General features: G+C 34.6%; 1 protein-coding gene across 2 annotated transcripts in view; it reads right to left on the bottom strand.

Annotated features, from left to right (window-relative positions):
* The window catches only part of SEMA3C (semaphorin 3C), a 179,182-nt gene that overhangs the window by 66,265 nt on the left and 94,482 nt on the right, over positions 1-18,435 (bottom strand). For both annotated transcript variants that reach the window (XM_007982361.3, XM_038004544.2), the window contains exons 5-6: positions 10,522-10,641; positions 2,624-2,714 (exon numbers count right to left, since the gene is read on the bottom strand). In XM_007982361.3, coding sequence (XP_007980552.1) covers positions 2,624-2,714; positions 10,522-10,641 — 211 coding nt within the window. The remainder of the gene's footprint in view (positions 1-2,623; positions 2,715-10,521; positions 10,642-18,435) is intronic.

The raw sequence follows: 18,435 nt of genomic DNA, 5'->3' as shown, positions 1-18,435 counted from the left end.
CCAATATTCAAGCAATTCACTGAATAACTTTCAAGGTTTACCTGTCTTAATGTAATTTCCAGATATGAGAAAGAAAGATGAGTTATCTATGTAGATGAATCAAAGCAAGCATTTTGAACACAATAATTATTTTTCACCTATTCTACGGTTGAAGGATGAAATTTTAATGCTGGCAATACATTAAAAAAAAGCAAAGAGGAAAAGATATCTACTGTATGTATGACATACTAAAATCCAGCATTTGTTACTTGGTCAACACATGATAACTCAGATATATATATATTCTCAGATATGTAAGTATATACATATATATTTGTACTCAGATATATATATATAAATATACATATATATATTTATACTCAGACATATAAATATATATATTTATACTCAGATATATAAATATATATATTTATACTCATATATATATTTATACTCAGACACATATATATATATATTTTTTGAGACGGAGTTTCGCTCTTGTTGCCCAGACTGGAATGTAATGTCACAATCTCAGCTCACCGCAACCTCTGCCTCTCAAGTTCAAGTGATTCTCCTTCCTCAGCCTCCCAAGTAGCTGGGATTACAGGTGCATGCCACCATGCCTGGCTAATTTTTTTGTATTTTTAGTAGAGATAGAGTTTCTCCATGTTGGTCGGGCTGGTCTCAAACTTCCAACCTTAAGTGATCCACCCACCCTGGCCTCCCAAAATTCTGGGATTACAGGCATGAACCACTGCTCCAGGCCAACTCAGGCATATTTTTAAAGTGTCTTAATCAAAAGAGAATGTCTTTTAAGTGAGTCATGGAAAGGCATTCAATGACTGAGGTTTAAAAATTGACTTGTCAATGTGTGGATCATTAAGCAATTAGGCACGTGGCTTAACTGATATTTTGTGTAAAGTGAAAAAATGAAAAAAATAGCTTTATTACCATCTCCTTTTTGCCATAGCAATTTTTAGACAATCCCCAGAGAATGTACTTGGCTAACACGTGCACTTTGTTCATCTTTCCTTTGAAAAAACACCCCTTTAACTATTTCTAAAAGATTAATAAAACACAGGAGTGCAGATATCTCTTTGACATACTGGTTTCAATTCCTTTGGATATATACCCAGAAGAGGAAATACTGGATCATATGGTGATTCTATTTTTTGTTTTTTGGGGAATGTTCATACCATTTCCCAAAATGACTGTACTAATTTACAATCCCACCAACAATTTACACAATTTCCTCTTCTCCATATACTTCCCAACACTTGTTATTTGTCTTTTTTGATAACAGCCATTCAAACAGGTGTGAGGTGATATTTCATTGCCTATACTTCCATGTTAATTTCAGCATTATTCACAAAAGCTAAGACATGGAAGCAACCTAAGTGTTCATCAACATATGAATGGATTTTTTAAAATGTGGTACATATATACACAATGGAATACTATACAGCCTTAAAAAAGAATGAAATGTTGTCATTTATAACAACATGGATAGAACTGGAGGACATTACACTAAGTGAAATAAGCCAGGCACAGAAAGACAAATAACATATGATCTCACTTATATGTAGAATCTACAAAAGTTGATCTCATAGAAACAGAGGTAGAATGGTAATTATTAGGGGCTGGAGGATAGAGGGAGGGGCAAAAAAAAAGATGTTTATCCAAGGAATAAATTTTATGGGATTTTAGTGATCTACTATACTGCACAGTGACCATGGTGACAATAAATAAAATTTATTGTATATTTCCAAATTGCTTAAAAATAGATTTTTAACATTCTCACCACAAAAAAATAAGTTGGTGAGGTAATGGATATGTCAATTGGCTTGACTGAATTTTTCCTTTATGTATACATAGATCAAAACATCACATTGTATTCTATAAATATACACAATTATTTGTCAACTAAAAACAAATAAAAAATAATGAAAGGTAAAGAAAAAATACTAAAACATGAGGAAAAGTGGGTGTACTTAATACTACAAACACAATTACAGAAAACACTGAAAACTACTTTATGATAATATATAAGTATACATGTGATAATATATAAGTATACATATACACACTTTTAAAAATGCTTGGCTTGGCCGGGCGCGGTGGCTCAAGCCTGTAATCCCAGCACTTTGGGAGGCCGAGACGGGTGGATCACAAGGTCAGGAGATCGAGACCATCCTGGCTAACACGGTGAAACCCCGTCTCTACTAAAAAAAAAATACAAAAAAAATAACCGGGCGAGGTGGCGGGCGCCTGTAGTCCCAGCTACTCGGGAGGCTGAGGCAGGAGGGTGGCGTAAACCCAGGAGGCGGAGCTTCCAGTGAGCTGAGATCCGGCCACTGCACTCCAGCCTGGGCGATAGAGCGAGACTCCGTCTCAAAAAAAAAATGCTTGGCTTGCTCTAGCAATGACGAAACTGTCATTTATAGATGAAAAGTTACATGCCTATTAATTAATCTTATTCTTACAAATGAGAAACTGAACTCTCTATTTCTCAGCTCACAACTTTCTTCGTATTATTTTACTCATATACTATCATCCATACAACCATCAAGAACAGGCCTACCATGTCAAGCTAATTTTCCATGTTATTTTATGTTTAATCCTCCCTCTTTCATTGTCTACTTACTGATCATAACAGACACCGTGTTCACGTTGGGGTTGAAAGAGCAGCGTCCTTTTCCAGATTCACACTTGGAGTCAATCATGAAAACTTGGTCCTTTATTGTAGATAAAATTTAAAATGTGGCAACAATAACTTATTTAGTGAAGACAATTGTTCATCAGTAAAACAAAGCATCGTTAAAATTAATATGCTTTCTAGTTGGTTGCTTATTATGCCTTCCAATTTACTATATTAAGATTTGCTAAAACTATGAGGAGAATTGATCTGTAATTACAAGCTAACCACAGCAGGGCTAGCTCTCATTCTATTACACTCCCCAGAGGGCTAATCCAAGAAGTCGTTCTCCTCAAATCGACATTAGCAAAAATCACTTGAAAACCAAGTATTATTATAAATCTCAACTAGATGTGTTGAACATCAGCCGAAAGAAGACAATTGTCCATAGAGGAACAATCTATGTAAGGACTATAATATTTTCAAAATAATTAAGATTTTTAAAACATAGAATTTTATCTTACTGTTTAATTTTATCATATAAAGCATTGTACAAGATTCAACAAAACAATTCATAATTCAGATTTAAAATGTGCCATTTACTCATGAATTTATTTAACAAAAATTTACTGAGCATCTGCCATGTACCAGAAACTGACTAAACACTGGGGATATTGTAAATAAAATACACCAAAATTTTTGTCCTCAAGTAATTTATAACCTAGTGAGAAACCTAATAAATAATTAAACTATGGAATATGTTAGATAGTGCTTGCTACTGAGAAGTAAAGTTAAGCAGGAAAAGGGAAGAGAGAAGACTATAGATTGGGGGCAATAAATTCAATGGTTTTAGCCTCAGCAAGAACAAATATCTTGTCAGTATAAATACGTACCTTTTTCTTTATATATAGTACAAGCCCCCTACTAAAATTCAAAGTAAAAACAAATGAGCATTTTAATAGGTCAAATAAGATGATAAGGAATCTTAATTATCAAGCTAAGGCTTTTGAAAGTTATCCGGAAAGAAATGTGAACTCAGTAATATTTTTGAGTGTGGAAATGGAAAGATCAAAACCTTGCTCTAGAAAGTTGGCCTTTATCTAGGAAGACTGGGAATGAAATGTATAAAAACAGACACTGCATTCAGGAAAACTGGTTAGTTTCCTATTACAAGAGTCCAGGAATTAGAAGGTAATAATCTGACATGGCATGTTTTCAGTGGTCAAGGTAAGAGCAGCAGAGATGTAAGAAAATTTATATAGTGGCAAACAGAGCTTGGCAATCAGTTATAATTTGGTGGTTCTAATTTCATTGTACTTGTTGTCCTTTTCACATTGCCTCCACACCTGAAAGGATACATCTATTACATTCTCTACGCGTGCCTCCAAACTACTTTTGTAAAAGGAACCTAAAAAGGTAAATCCAAACAACTATAGATATGTGATCATCAATCACAATCAATTTCTAATTGATCATATTCAGGAAAACAAAGATGATTCTAAAGTTTTGACTCCTTGAAAAAATAAAGCTAGTACACAGTTGTTATATTGAGTGTCTATACTACCGCAGGACCTCTCTGAACATAACAGAGAATAATAGAGCTTAAAAAGAATCACAGACCTCTAGCCTAAAAAGGTTCTTTCTGAGTATCCTAAGATCTTCATCAATGAAGTCACTCTACAGGTGATGAAAAAATATGACTTGTCCAGAAGACCATGTAGCTAAAGGGTGATAATAGCACAATTTGAAATCAGTCTCCTGACTCCTAGTGACTTAGATTTCCAAAAGGTCTTCATTCATATTAACGACTAAACTAAAAAAAAATCATAAACCAGAAGAAAAACAAACAAAAAAGCCTTATTGTGATTCTAGAGCTGGAGACTAATTTGACCAAATAAGTGAGAGTTCGTCTTGCAGGAATTGATGAGGTTGTTTAGGTACCATTTGCTCTCAACTGACCTACTCCTACATCATACAGCACTCTAGATGTAGATCTTGTCACCACCAGGAGCAGACGTGGTCTATCCTAATAATAACTATCTCAAGTACCCTGAAATAATTCTTCAGACTTGTCTCCTAAGAACTCTTCTCTACTTCTCCCCAGTTCATTAGGCTTTTCTCTTTTTGACTTTGTTAACAGGTTAGATTCCATGTTTTTTGTTTGTTTGTTTGTTTGTTTGTTTGTTTGTTTTTTAAAGACAGGGTCTAGCTCTATCTCCTGGGCTGGAGTGCAGTGGTGCAATCTCGGCTTACGGCAACCTCCACATCCCAGGTTCAAGCGATTCTCATGCCTCAGCCTCTGGAGTAGCTAGGACTACAGGGATGCACAACTATGCCTGGTTATTTATTTTTATTTTTTTATTTTTTATAGAGACGGGGCTTTCACCATGTTCCCCGGGCTGGTCTAAAACTCTTGGGCTCAAGTGATCTGCCCACCTTGGCCTCCCAAAGTGCTAGGATTACAGACATGAGCCACTGTGTCTGGCCAGATTCCATTTTTAATTTCAATAAATTTTGACACAACATTTGATTCCTTGAATGTATGACTTTTTTCATTGCATCCACACCCCAAAGGAATACATCTATCTACATTCTCCATACTTGCCTCCAAACTACTAAAGATTTTGTAAAAGGTAACCTAAAAAAGTAAATTTAATACACTATAGATTTGTGATCACCAACCACAAGTGGATCCCCTACAATGTACAGTGGCCTTTCAAAGATTCTCTTATCACAACTGGTTCTGTCATCAAAAATTTCAAGCCTTTGCCACTACAGTCAAATCCTGATTTTTCTGACCCCCTAACTTATTCTCAACTCATATTATTGCTACTGTGCAGAGAAAGCAAAGCCCTTAAATGGCATATCTTCAATTCCTCACTACTAAACACACAAATACCATATTATATTTAGTAATGTAGTATTATATTGATATATTCACTAATATATGAGACTAGTTCTCTTACTTTGATGCCAGTACTTCAGATTTCATTGCTTTGGATTTCATCTTGTCTTGTCTTTTTGGGCACTTTAGATTTCCATTATTCCTTGCGTTTATTTGATACATACACTTTCATCTTATTAATTGGAGCCTTTATGCCATTATTTAAACAACTCCTTCAGCTCCCATATACTACTCTCCTTATAAACCACACTTCTCAGGGAATTATATACATCCTCATAACCATTTTCTGACCTGCCATTTTATTTTCAATCCACTTTAATTCAGCATCTAATGTCAATTTTGCATGGAAACACTTATTGATAAGATCTTTAATGACAATCATGATACACAACTCAGTGCTTATTTTTTAGACCTCATCTTACTTGAATTCTCAATGGCACTTGGAATTGTTGAAAACTTCTATGTTTTTACAATGACTTATTTTTATTTCCCAGAACCAACATAGTCTTTTTTTCCCTACCCCCCTTTCTCTGTCTGTTTCTCTTTATTTTTTTAAGATGGAGTCTTGCTCTGTCACCCAGGCTGGAGTGCAGTGGCTGTGATCTTGGCTCACTGCAAGCTCCGCCTCCCGGGTTCATGCCATTCTCCTGCCTCAGCCTCCCAAGTAGCTGGGACTACAGGCACCCACCACCACGCCCAGCTAACTTTTTGTATTTTTAGTAGAGATGGGGTTTCACCACGTTAGCCAGGATGGTCTCGATCTCCTGACCCGTGATCCACCCGCCTTGGCCTCCTAAAGCGCTGGGATTACAGACATGAGCCACCCCGCTCCGCCCTGTCTGCTCCTTTTAAGGCTTGTTTGTAAGGTGATTTTCCTCCAATTGGCCATTAGTTAGGAGACCCTCAAGTCTCAATCATAGTCATTCTTTTCTTTTACTCTATACTTTATCTCCCTCTCTGCATAATTAAATCCATACTTTTCTTGGGCTCCAGTTACTCTTATAAACAATGACTCACACATGTATATCCTCAGACTTATATTTAACCACCTACTTGATATCACTAGTTAGACCTTTCCATGGCATCTCTCATTCAACAGACCAAACTCAGGCTTATAATCTTTACCCTATACATGGTCTCTTCATTCTCATCTCAGTTCATAGCAACTATACAATTAAAGAGGCTGAAAATAACAAATGAACAAGGAAAGTGTCAACATTTATATCATTTTCTTTTCTATATCCAAATCCATCAACATCATCTATACTATTTTACACTTTATAGCATTTTATACTCTCTGTCACCATTGCTATCACCTGAGTAAAACAATCTCTTTTGTGGTCTTCTAGGTCAACTCTCAAACTAATCTCCTACAACTTTTCCACTCCTCTTCTCCCCATGCCACAAATCATCTGTTATCTAACACACGAGTGACAACACAATTCTGTTCGTGCCATTTTCTGCTAAAGATTGTTCCAATTTACTTCTCCGTTGAGATATAAGAAAGACCATGATCTTTAAAGTAGCCTATAAGCTTCAACATGATTTTGATTCTGCTTTTATTCTCATTAAATGAATATTTCTGGATTGAACAATAAGAGAAAATAACAGACAGTAGGTGGTGAAAAATTAAAAAGTAGGCATAGCAAAGTGTCCTATGGTCATAGACGTCAATAAAAGCAATGAAAAATACAGACCATGAATGGCGGAATTTAATGTCATAGATTGTTCTAGGAGAGGGGATACAGATTGAGGGAGTCACCTTGGTCACTGAGGAATCTGCCATTAATCAAACAGTTTTAGTTAATGTGTAGGAGTGAAATATTAGAAAGGATGAATAAAGATATACAGAACTGGAGCATAAAACCTAGAAATTCAGCCTCCTACTCTGAGAAGCTTAGTAATGAAGTAAAAGAGAAAGGAGAAAATTAGAAAAAAGAAGTCACAGAACCAAAAAAAAGGATTTTAAGGGAAAGAAATCCAACCTTTTCTTTAAATGGGCAAAAAAAAAAAAAAAAAAGTAAAATATGAAGGTTATTTATCAAAGAATTTAATACAGAAAATGTATAATTTTTCTTCTAAACAGAAAACATACTAGCAAAAGATACTGAAACAGACTAGATTGGTGGCAAATTTCATTCAAAAAGCATAGAGGATAATTTGCATACCTATGACATTCTTGGTCACCCGTGATATTCCTGGTCAGTCTAAGGTAAAGTTACCTGCCTGATGAGGGTCAGGGTCAGGGGAGCTTAGGGGGAGCTTAATTGGTATTCAGTTGTTGAAACAGATGTTATGAAAACATCTGATGAAATCAAAGATAAGATGTGGTAATATTCCAAGAATTTGCTGCAAAATTAACCAATCACCATTTTTGCTTTATGTTTTATTCATTCATTTAAAGTCATAATTCACTTGTATTGCTTTATCTTTTTCCAGGAACAGAAGACAAGGAGTAAAGACAGTAGACACAGGAGAAGAACTGTGGTTAGGTCTTCATGTAGCAAGGATTCTAGGCTCTTTAGGTGGGTACTGTTGAAATCTCAGAAAGCTCTGAATCAGTCTTGCAAATAATAGAAGAGAAATGGGATATAACAAAAGCATGTGATGTGCCAAACACGAAGTAGGCTCATCAAATATCCCCCTAACACCAATGAATATCTATGAAGACACTCCAATGAAAGATAGCAGGTAATGTCCCAGATATAAAATTGAATAATTAAAATAACTCTGCCAACCTAACTTGGTTCACCTTCAAATTATGGTTGAATAGATGAAAAATGTCATCTCTCAATAATGATAAAAGAGTATCAGCAGTAACTATTACCCTTGGTGATTACAAAATACAATGTTAGTGATAGAGAAGAATTCTCTCAAAATAAAACTTTCTGCATCATGGTCATTTTATGCTAGGAGATCTTTTATCCTAAACTAAAAGAAAGCAAATCCATTATATGTTTGATTAAACTGTGTAGTTCTATATTTACACTATGGTTTTCATACTACAAATATACAAAAGTGACGTTATGGTGAGATTCTCCGACTAGAGTGAACTATCAAGGACTACATTTTATAAAAGCTTAAAAATCATAACCCTGTTCATACCTAAATTGGCTCTTAAGATGTTCACATATTATTTCAGAGATTCATTAATGAAACTGCTTCTCTTGAAACTCATCTTTTGAAGTGAGACTAAAGTAGTTCATATTTAGTAAAGTGATTAAAATGTATTCCATGCTGGTTTTCCAAAGGAGATTATTTTTTTGGACAGAATTTCCAATTACGCCTTGAAGTGCATAGTGGGCAATTCGTACATGGGAAAATAATTTTATTTGAAATGTGTGCTCTGAAAATGGCTATGCTATTGTTGGCCTGTACAGTGACTGCACAGACTTCAGGGAAGTGTCTGACAGATTGCAGACGTCTGAGGCAGTAGTTTATTTAATCAATTGATCACAGGCATGTGGTTTTAATGACAAGTTCAATGCAGCCAACTGTATTCTTCCAAAAAGCATAACTTTACTTTCCTTGTAAGAATTTTAATATTTCATAACATCTTGAACCACATTAAAAATGTCTCATTTTGGGGTCAAATTATAATTATTTTTAAGTGACTTCTTATTCATTAAAACATACTTATGTATAAATTACATGTCTGAAAAACAACTTAAAAAAGCATCATTGTTCAGTCATTAGTACTAAAATAGATTAACTGTTGTTAAAGGAAAATAAGCTTTAGATCAGTAGCCATATTTATTTTTTGCAAAATTCTAATCTAAAAAATCAAATTAAAATATTATTTAAAAACTGGACTTTCTATATTTAAGTTGCATAATAAAGCCAAACCAAGTTTGAAAATTCAGTTTTTGGCCAGGCATGGTGGCTCATGCCTGTAATCCCAGCATTTTGGGAAGCTGGGGCGGGTGGATCATAAGGTCAGGAGATCAAGACCATCCTGGTTAACACAGTGAAACCCCGTCTCTACTAAAAATACAAAAAATTAGCTGGGTATGGTGGCAGATGCCTATAGTCCCAGCTACTTGGGAGGCTGAGGCAGGAGAATGGCGTGAACCCAGGAGGTGGAGCTTGCAGTGAGCCGAGATCACGCCATTGCACTCCAGCCTGGGCAACTGAGCAAGACTCCATCTCAAAAAAAAAAAAAAATTCAGTTTTTAAAATAATTATATTAAGTAAAACAAGATGTTTGACTAAAAGAATGAGTAGAAACTCTCTCGGTGTAATGTACTTTCCTTAGTCAACAGCTGTGGACTGGGATAACAAAGGCTTAAGTAGCACAGGTGAAGTTCAACCAGCCTCATATTCGACTATACATTAGGTATATATTTGACTAGTGTTCAGCAAACATCATATCATAATACCCCATATCACTCTAACTAATGTAAGAATAAGGCTGGAATAGCCTAATGTAGGATGATGTTGGTCTAAGATAAAAGTATGATTTGTTAATTACATCAAGTTCTTTTCAGCAGATACTTGGCATCCTGCTTTATACATTTTACAGATATAAATTTATAAAGTTTTATTGAATTTGAAAGACAAGAAATTATACTAGATTTGAGAAGGTTAAGTTTATGCTACAATATTTCTATAATTTGGAGCAAATATTATCACTGTATTACATTCAAGTTATCTTGAAACTATAACATTTTTCTTTTATCTTTTACAGCTTTACAAATATAGATATACTAAAAATATATGCATATACACTAAAACTATATATATGTAGTTGTGTCCAACTAAAAGTATATATATATTTACATATTTATAATACACACAAAAATATATACACATTTTTAGCTGAAGGCAAAAGGTGATACTTCAAATAACTTGGCAGACAGGAAAATATGTAATATACTTTATGTTTAAAGGGCATGAAAATATTTTACGAATATTGATATTTCCAAGTCTTTACTCTAAAACACAGTTTCAAAAATCCTTGACACTAATATCAAAACTAAGAATGTTAAATAGTTACGCTTACCTCTGATCTCCTCCCTCTGTTCAAGTAAGTACAGACGGGACTGAAAGCACCACTCCCACAGACATATAAATGTGTACGATTGAAAGTCTGAATTACACGGACAAAGTTCCCACAGCCATGCTAAAAGAATCAGTAAATAAGCAGTTAGTAACTCAATGACTTTCACTGTTATTTCAGTTAGCTATGTTAACCTGAGATCGTGTATGATAGGTAACAATGAGGTGACATAAATTTTTGATGTTATTAGTCCAGGGGTGTCCAATCTTTTGGCTTCCCTAGGCCATACTGGAAGAAGAATTGTCTTGGGCCACGCATAAAATACACTAACCCTAGCAATAGCTGATGAGCTTAAAAAAAAAAAAAAAAAAAAAAAAAAAAAAATCGCAAAAAAAACCCCTCAAGTTTTAAGAAAGTTTATGAATTTCTGTTGGGCCACATTCAAAGCTGTCCTGGGTTACATGAGGCCCGTAGGTCACAGGTTGGACAAGTTTGTATTAGGCCATATCTTTGGGGAACTATTAATATATTTGCACCTCTTCAAGGTAATTTGAGAATACGAGAATACTTATCTAACTTGTAGAAGTACCAAATCAAATACTAAGATTTGGTGCAACTGAAGGAAAACAGTGGTTCAGGAATAGTCAAAACATTATTACAGGAACAGTCACTCAACAAATATTTACTGATTACCTACTATTTGACAGGGTATAGTCAAATTCTCTGGGCATCCTTACTGAGAAAAACACAAAAATCTCTACGCTTGTAGAATGCAACTGAACAAAGTTGTCATACGTGCCCTGCTTTTTCTATTTCTGTTTTAATCTGGACTAATTCTAATACTTCATTTGAAAATGCTCTCAAATTTATACATGTCAATGCAAATATTGTTTGGCAATACTTTGCTATACATTTTCCTTTCTGCTCCATTTTTTTATTGTTAAAAGATGTTATTTCCAGAAATATTAAAATAACAACATGGTTTATTCCACTGATTTATTTCAAGAGAAATATAGTGCACGGCAGATAGTAAGTAAAATGCTCTATTTCATTATTCTCATATTACAACACTGTCTAAATTTTTATGTCCTGAAACTTTATAAACATATTATTTACCTGAGAAAGTTTACAAATTAACACCTAGAAGTTATTTTTTCTCAAGTTTTCCTTAAAACATTAAACACACACACATTATATAAACGTGTTCTGAATGCACCTGTGCCTATACAAGTTCCATATTACCATTAGTACACAATGGCAAACACTATTCACCTTAAGAACTGGCAAATAAAACTAAATAAAACTAATCTCCAACAAAATGCCAGCATAATGACTGCCTTCTATGAGGAATGACATAATCATTCTCTTTGCCCTGGATCCCCTAAAATATTCCCTTCTTCTCTCATAGAAACTCCTTTCTTACTTGCTCCCAGTTCAAGTAAAAGCAAGGCTGTCATTTATTCACCCAATGAAATAAAATAATTATTGTAATTCTCAATTGACTGTGACCTTGCAGGAGCACAGAAACATAGTCAGCACTAGATACACATCTCTGTGACTAAATTAACCACTGAATGTTCCACAGTTACTAGCTTCACTATCCTTTGCTGACTATAATTCAATCAAGCCTGAGACTGAATGACTTCACGAAGTCATTTTTCTCTCAAAGAACATAATAAAATGATTGTATATTAGAGACAGTATTTTTATTAAAAACTATAAAGAAACGTATCAAAAGTTAACAGTAACTTTTCCCTGGGTGTTCAGAAAATATATTTTGCTTTTCCCCCTGCTAGGTACCATGTATGCTCCTTTTTTTTTTTTTTTTTTTTTTCTGAGACAGAGTCTTGTTCTGTTGCTCAGGCTGGAGGGCAGTGGCGCGATCTCAGCTCACTGCAACCTCTGCCTCCCGGGTTCAAGTGATTCTCCTGCCTCAGCCTCCCGAGTAGCTAGGATTACAGGCATGTGCCACCATGCCCGGCTAATTTGTGTGTGTGTGTGTGTTTTTAGTAGAGATGGGGTCTCACAGTGTTAGCCAGGATGGTCTTGATCTCCTGACCTCATGGTCCACTCGCCTTGCCTCCCGAAGTGCTGGGATTACAGGTGTGAGCCACCACGCCCAGCCTCTCCTATTTTTTAATAAAGCATATCTATTACTTAAATTATTGAAAAACTAAAACAAAATAAATGTTGCTAAAATAGAAGTTAAAATTAAAATCAATATTATTTTACATTTTCCATCATTTTTCCTTTTATGTTCATTATTACTTGCCAGCAAATATATACTTCTTTTCTTATGCAGTAATTTTATACAGGTGTTTCTATGATACATTTTTATTATTAAATAATCAATCATTAATTCTCTAGTCAAAGAAATTAATCCTTACAGACTAGACCATATACTTTATTTTTAAGACATTAAGGACTTTTGTTAAATACACAGTGTCATTTCTTGACACCTGTTTATAGAGGTATCTGGAAATTGATTACGTAACTACAGATAACATGTTTTCGAAGAAAAAGCACAGATGAAATATGGTGTGTTTATAATGTGTCTATGTAAAGGGAATCTATGAGGAATGAGACACATGCATATTTTTTCACATTCAAGTTTAGTCATTCTGGGATTCTGTATACAATATTTCAATATTTCCCCATAAGATATAAATAATTCAATCCAATTCCTTTAATAACAGGTTATGTCTCTCTCATCTTGGGTCTTATGGATGTCAATGTACTTTAATGAATTACTGGTATTGGTAAAATGAAAGAAGTCAATAACAACTCTTTTATATTTCAAATGCACTATACTCATTTCATGTATCTATCTGCTTATTATGACTAATATTTATTTAGAGTTTATTATATCCTAGACTATGAAATAATCATATTGTATGTTTTACCTTTTATTTTTATCTCCAGAAAGTTTGATTTTTACCTTTAGAGCTGACATTTATTTAACACTTACTGTATGCTACTTAGGCACTGTAAGGTTTTTACCATATTCATTCAGGTTTTTACCATAACTCGGTTCCTTTTGGAAAAATAAACTTTAGAGCTTTTTACAAAAATAACCTGTCTGAGATCATATAGGTAGTAACTAAAGCAGATTTACAAACACAAACATCTCTAACGTTGAATCCTGTACTTTTAGCTGCTTTATAATTTGTCATTGGATGAGAAGTCCACAGTTGTTTCCTGCGGGGGTGGGGGTGGGGGACTGAATGTCTGTCTGCCACCCAGGCTGGAGGGCAGTGGCACAATCTCGGCTCACTGCAACCTCCGCTTCCTGAGTTCAAGCGATTCTCCTGTACATCCTGAGTAGCTGCGACTACAGGCATGTGCCACCACACCCGGCTAATTTTTTGTGTTTTTACTAGAGACGGGGTTTCATCATGTTAGCCAGGATGCACAGTTTTATAAGTTAATACTGATATAACTTTTTAGTTTTTATAACATTTATTAATATTCACAGAGCTCTTAATCCTTTCATGTAGATTGTTTAATTCTCATAACAATGCACCAATTTATTAATACTCCATTTTAGTGATGAGGAAATTAAGTCCCAGAGAGGTTAAATAAAGAGTTCTAGTTTTAATAAGTAACTAAACTGGGACTTGAACCACAGCCACTCTCCACTGTGCAGCTTTTCTATAGGAATCTGACTAGCAATGAACAGATTCCCACACTATCTGTTGCTCAGTGTGCTCCCTACCCCTCCCCACACACAAGACTACAAAAGGAAAAACAATTCAGATGAGTTAATTATTGAAAATGATTATCTCGGTCCTTTCCATTTCCATTGTGCTGCCTTCGTTTCTGACCTAGACTGCTGCAATAGTGTCAATTCCATCCTGTAAATATGTGCTGAAGTCATTCTATGCAAGGCACTGTATATGGTACTAGCAACACTGGAATGAATAGACTCAACCAACACATGCTTTTAGAGAAAGGAGAGCATAATGTATCAGACTGTGGTAGATACTGCAATAGGACTGTATTTTTAAAAATGTATTGTAGAAGGAAAGAAAGACATTAAATAATGCTGATCTGGGGTAAAGATTTGAGTAGAGGTGACATTTGAGCTGAGTCTTGCAGAATAATTTAGAGATTTTCACAGGCAAAAGCATAATAAGGAAAGAACATTTCAACAAAAAAATAGCATGAACAGAAAACAGAGACACGAGAGTGCAAGATTTACTTGCAGACTAGTGCCTAGAAGGGTTACAGGATAACTGTGTGATGAAATCAAGAGAGGTATAATTACAGTTGGTCTGCCATCCTGCCATAGTCTTCAGATAGGCAATAGAGAGTATTGCAGAGAAGACCGAGTAGATTTAAATATGCAGATCTCAGAGCCAGATGACCTCGGTTTAAACTTTGGCTTCATCTTTTACTAGCTTTCAGAACTGAAGACAGTTACTTGGCCTCTGGATGCTTCAATCTTTGCATTTGTAAAATGGCAATGGTAATACTTGTTGCGGACAATATATTAATAAAGCAGTAGAAACAGTATCTGGAACCTAATAAACACATCCAACTGTCCAATATTAGATTTGTTTTATTTGCATTTTAAAATTGATATTGTCTATAAACCCGGTGAAATGGTCAGGGCATCTGTCCTGCATACAGCTTAGTGCAGGTCCTGACCACAGGAAAAATCCACAAAACGTTTGGAGTATGAATGAAGCCTTAGAGACTTCAGTGGAAATAAATACCATGGATGCTCTCTTTTCATTGTTTAATTCTCTTTTGAAATGATTTCCTGGCACAATGTTAATGAAATATAAGGCTGCTAACATTATACAGCATATAATAAAAATCTATTTTTTATATACATTTATGTCTATATAACAAAATCCTGGAAGAATATACCCTGAATTGTTAAGAGTGATTATGTTTCAGTAGTGCAATTTACTTTCTTTAACAGTGATACAGCATTAACTATGTACTATGCACTGCTCTAAGCTCTCTGCAAATATTAACTCATCAATCCTCTTAACAACCCAATAAGGTTAAGTGCTACAGATTAGCACATTTCACAGATAAGAAAACCAAGATGCACAGAAAGTTTTAGTCTCCAAGGTCGAAGAGCTAGTAAGAGATGGTTTATTTTCTGTTGCTTTCTATGTACTTTTCTAGGTCTTCAAAGATTGTTGTATTGAAAATATATTACTTTTATAATATAAAAATATATGTTTTAAAAATATATCCTGGAGCACAGGTGAACAGGCCTTTAAAAATATTGACTCATCATGGTCTATAATCTGCAATGACATAAATATACTTCATACTTTCTTCTTCTTGGTCTGTACCTTCTTGGTCTAGGGAAATTAATCAAGGTATTTTGATAAAGAAAATGTATTTTTTAGGAGCTTAGGATTGTATGGTCACAGAAATAGGGAAACTGATATTCTACAACTAATAAATCAAGTTTGACACCATGTGCATGTAATGTATATATATCTAAATATATATAATCCTACTTAATTTTTCAACTGTCTCCTATAGTATTTACATAGTACATTCATTAAGCCCTATCTCATGGATATGTTTGACAGCATGTGCTATTGTTTAACCTCAATTTATTTAGAGTATGAATAAAATATTAGCATTTAGAAATAAATGGAGCATGTAGGAATGTGAGTATGTAGTGGCAGGAAGAGAAATGGGAAGTAGGTTATATTCTTTTTAGCTGAGGCAGAAAATTAGCTATATTCCCACCATGAAAATTTATTTTCTTTAAAAACGTTAGTTTATTACAGAATTATGCTATATTATTACCTAAGATCAAATGTTAAATTACATTAAATTTTCTTCTTATAATTGTTATCTTGTTATAATGTCAATTAAAATTTGATACAACCAAAAAATCTGAGGGATTAAGGGATGCTTAACTCTTGTTTTATTTTTGCTTTCAGTTGTTATAGCAGTATGGGTATTAATTGCTACCACTTTATGTTCTGCTTAGATGATTAACAGAGCTAAAAGCAGAAAGTTTTAGCTTAATGAAAATATACCTCTAAAATATATGCATAATAAATGTGCTACAAACATAATTAATCTAAAAGCATTAATAAACTCAGCATCTACCGTGTCCTACCCCTCAAGCCCTGACAATCAGTTGCAACGATTTCCCATGCTTGTATGCACTGTGACCTGAAGGGGTGAGTAGATGTTTCCCAGGCTGAAAACACGGGAAGATTATTGAAAGAGAAGAGAATCAACAGCATGTAGCACACACCAAACACTGGAAGAGACAGAGGGTACAACTTGTTCGAATTTCAATATCATTGAAATAAAAGGTTAACAAGTTCTAATATGATTACCACAAAATCTATCAAACCTTTCCTAAATATTCCAGATATGCTTTGTGTGTATCCCTTACCATTTATCATTTTCTCTCTGGTAGAATAGCATGTTTTAGTGGCTAAGGGTACAGAATCCAGAGTTGCATGTGACTTAGACAAAGACAGTCCCACTTCACAGCAGGACAGCTTAAGTGTCTCGCTTTCTTAGTAATGCAGATATTTTATCTTAGAAATACAGGTGGTAACAATAATGTCCACCTTGCAGCATTGTTATGAGAATTAAAATAAAGCACTTAAAACAGGACCTGGCCTGTTCCATTAAATGTTGGGTATTTTTTTTGAATATTATTGTATATACATCTCATCATCTCCAGTACATTGTGAAGACTTAAATGTAAGGACTCCATCTAACTCACCTCCAGCTTCTTCACAACAACTAAATAATTTGTGCAAATTAAAATAATCAATTCCTGTGTTTTAAAAGTATTAGGTTATTAGATAATATTTATTCCATGTTTTAAGAAGTTCTTAAGTATGTGGTTTCATTGAGAAATGAAAGAAGGATAGGTTGTTCTGTAGAACTTCCAAAGATCTATTTCACATTATTTTTCTACCACAGGCCTTTTTTTCCCCAGAGCCTAAGTAAAGGACACTTCTGTAAGTACTTCACATGTATGAAATGAGATGGATTTGTCAGACATTATTTTCTTGCATAGACCAAACATGTATTTTTTGATTTGTGTTTCCCAGGACTCAACAATGTTGTATGGACAAACAAAACCTGTCCGGCCGAGCCCTAAAAATACCTAGGAAAGAGCACTCCATTAAATATTTCCCTTGTGTATAACAACTGGCCATATAGTAGAATTTAAAAATATCAACAAATTACAGCATGACAAAACTATAGGAAAATGTCAGCATGTATTGAAGATTTTTATCTAATAACTTTTAATTGTCAAAAAGCAAAACAAAAACCTCAGGGTTTCTATTTTGACAAAGGAAGCAGAAACCAAATGACTCGTCTAAGAATCTTCAGAAACTCAACAGCAATTTTTGGAAATAGAAGGTACAAAGGTACCTAAATTCTGCACATTCTGCCTGTGGCAGTTCATATGAATGGGAATTGCAAATCGTTTTGAACAAAGGACAATGAAATTCAGGAACTATAGCCACGGGATATTATTGTGGCAAAAGGCAAGGCATGATCAGACACACATTAATGGGAAAAAATCCCATTAGAGATAAAAGAAAATAGTTTAATTCATTCACAATTATTAAAATAAAAGCCTCAGGGGACAAAACATCATTCTCTGCAACATTATGCTTCATTCTACCATTGGTTTCCTGGAACGTCGTCGTAATGTATTTAAGTGTTTTTTCTACATTTTTCTGGATTTTCCCCCCAAGATTGTGGTCTAACAGGTCCTTTGGATAGCAGATATGCCCCTGCAAATTTCTCCTGCCCACTTTTAAATTTTTCTTATTGGATAAATCACTCCAAGAACCCTTTAGTTAAGGCCAGATATCCTACCCTCCAGAGTCTTCCATGGCCCTGACTTCAGCCAAAAATTTTTGCAACTTTACACCTGGGGCTGTTAGGAGTCAA

This window comes from Chlorocebus sabaeus, chromosome 21 (genome assembly GCF_047675955.1).
Source record: "Chlorocebus sabaeus isolate Y175 chromosome 21, mChlSab1.0.hap1, whole genome shotgun sequence".
Taxonomy (NCBI): domain Eukaryota; kingdom Metazoa; phylum Chordata; class Mammalia; order Primates; family Cercopithecidae; genus Chlorocebus; species Chlorocebus sabaeus.
The sequence above is the reverse complement of the archived record's forward strand: the minus strand, read 5'-3'. Positions and strand labels throughout refer to the sequence as shown.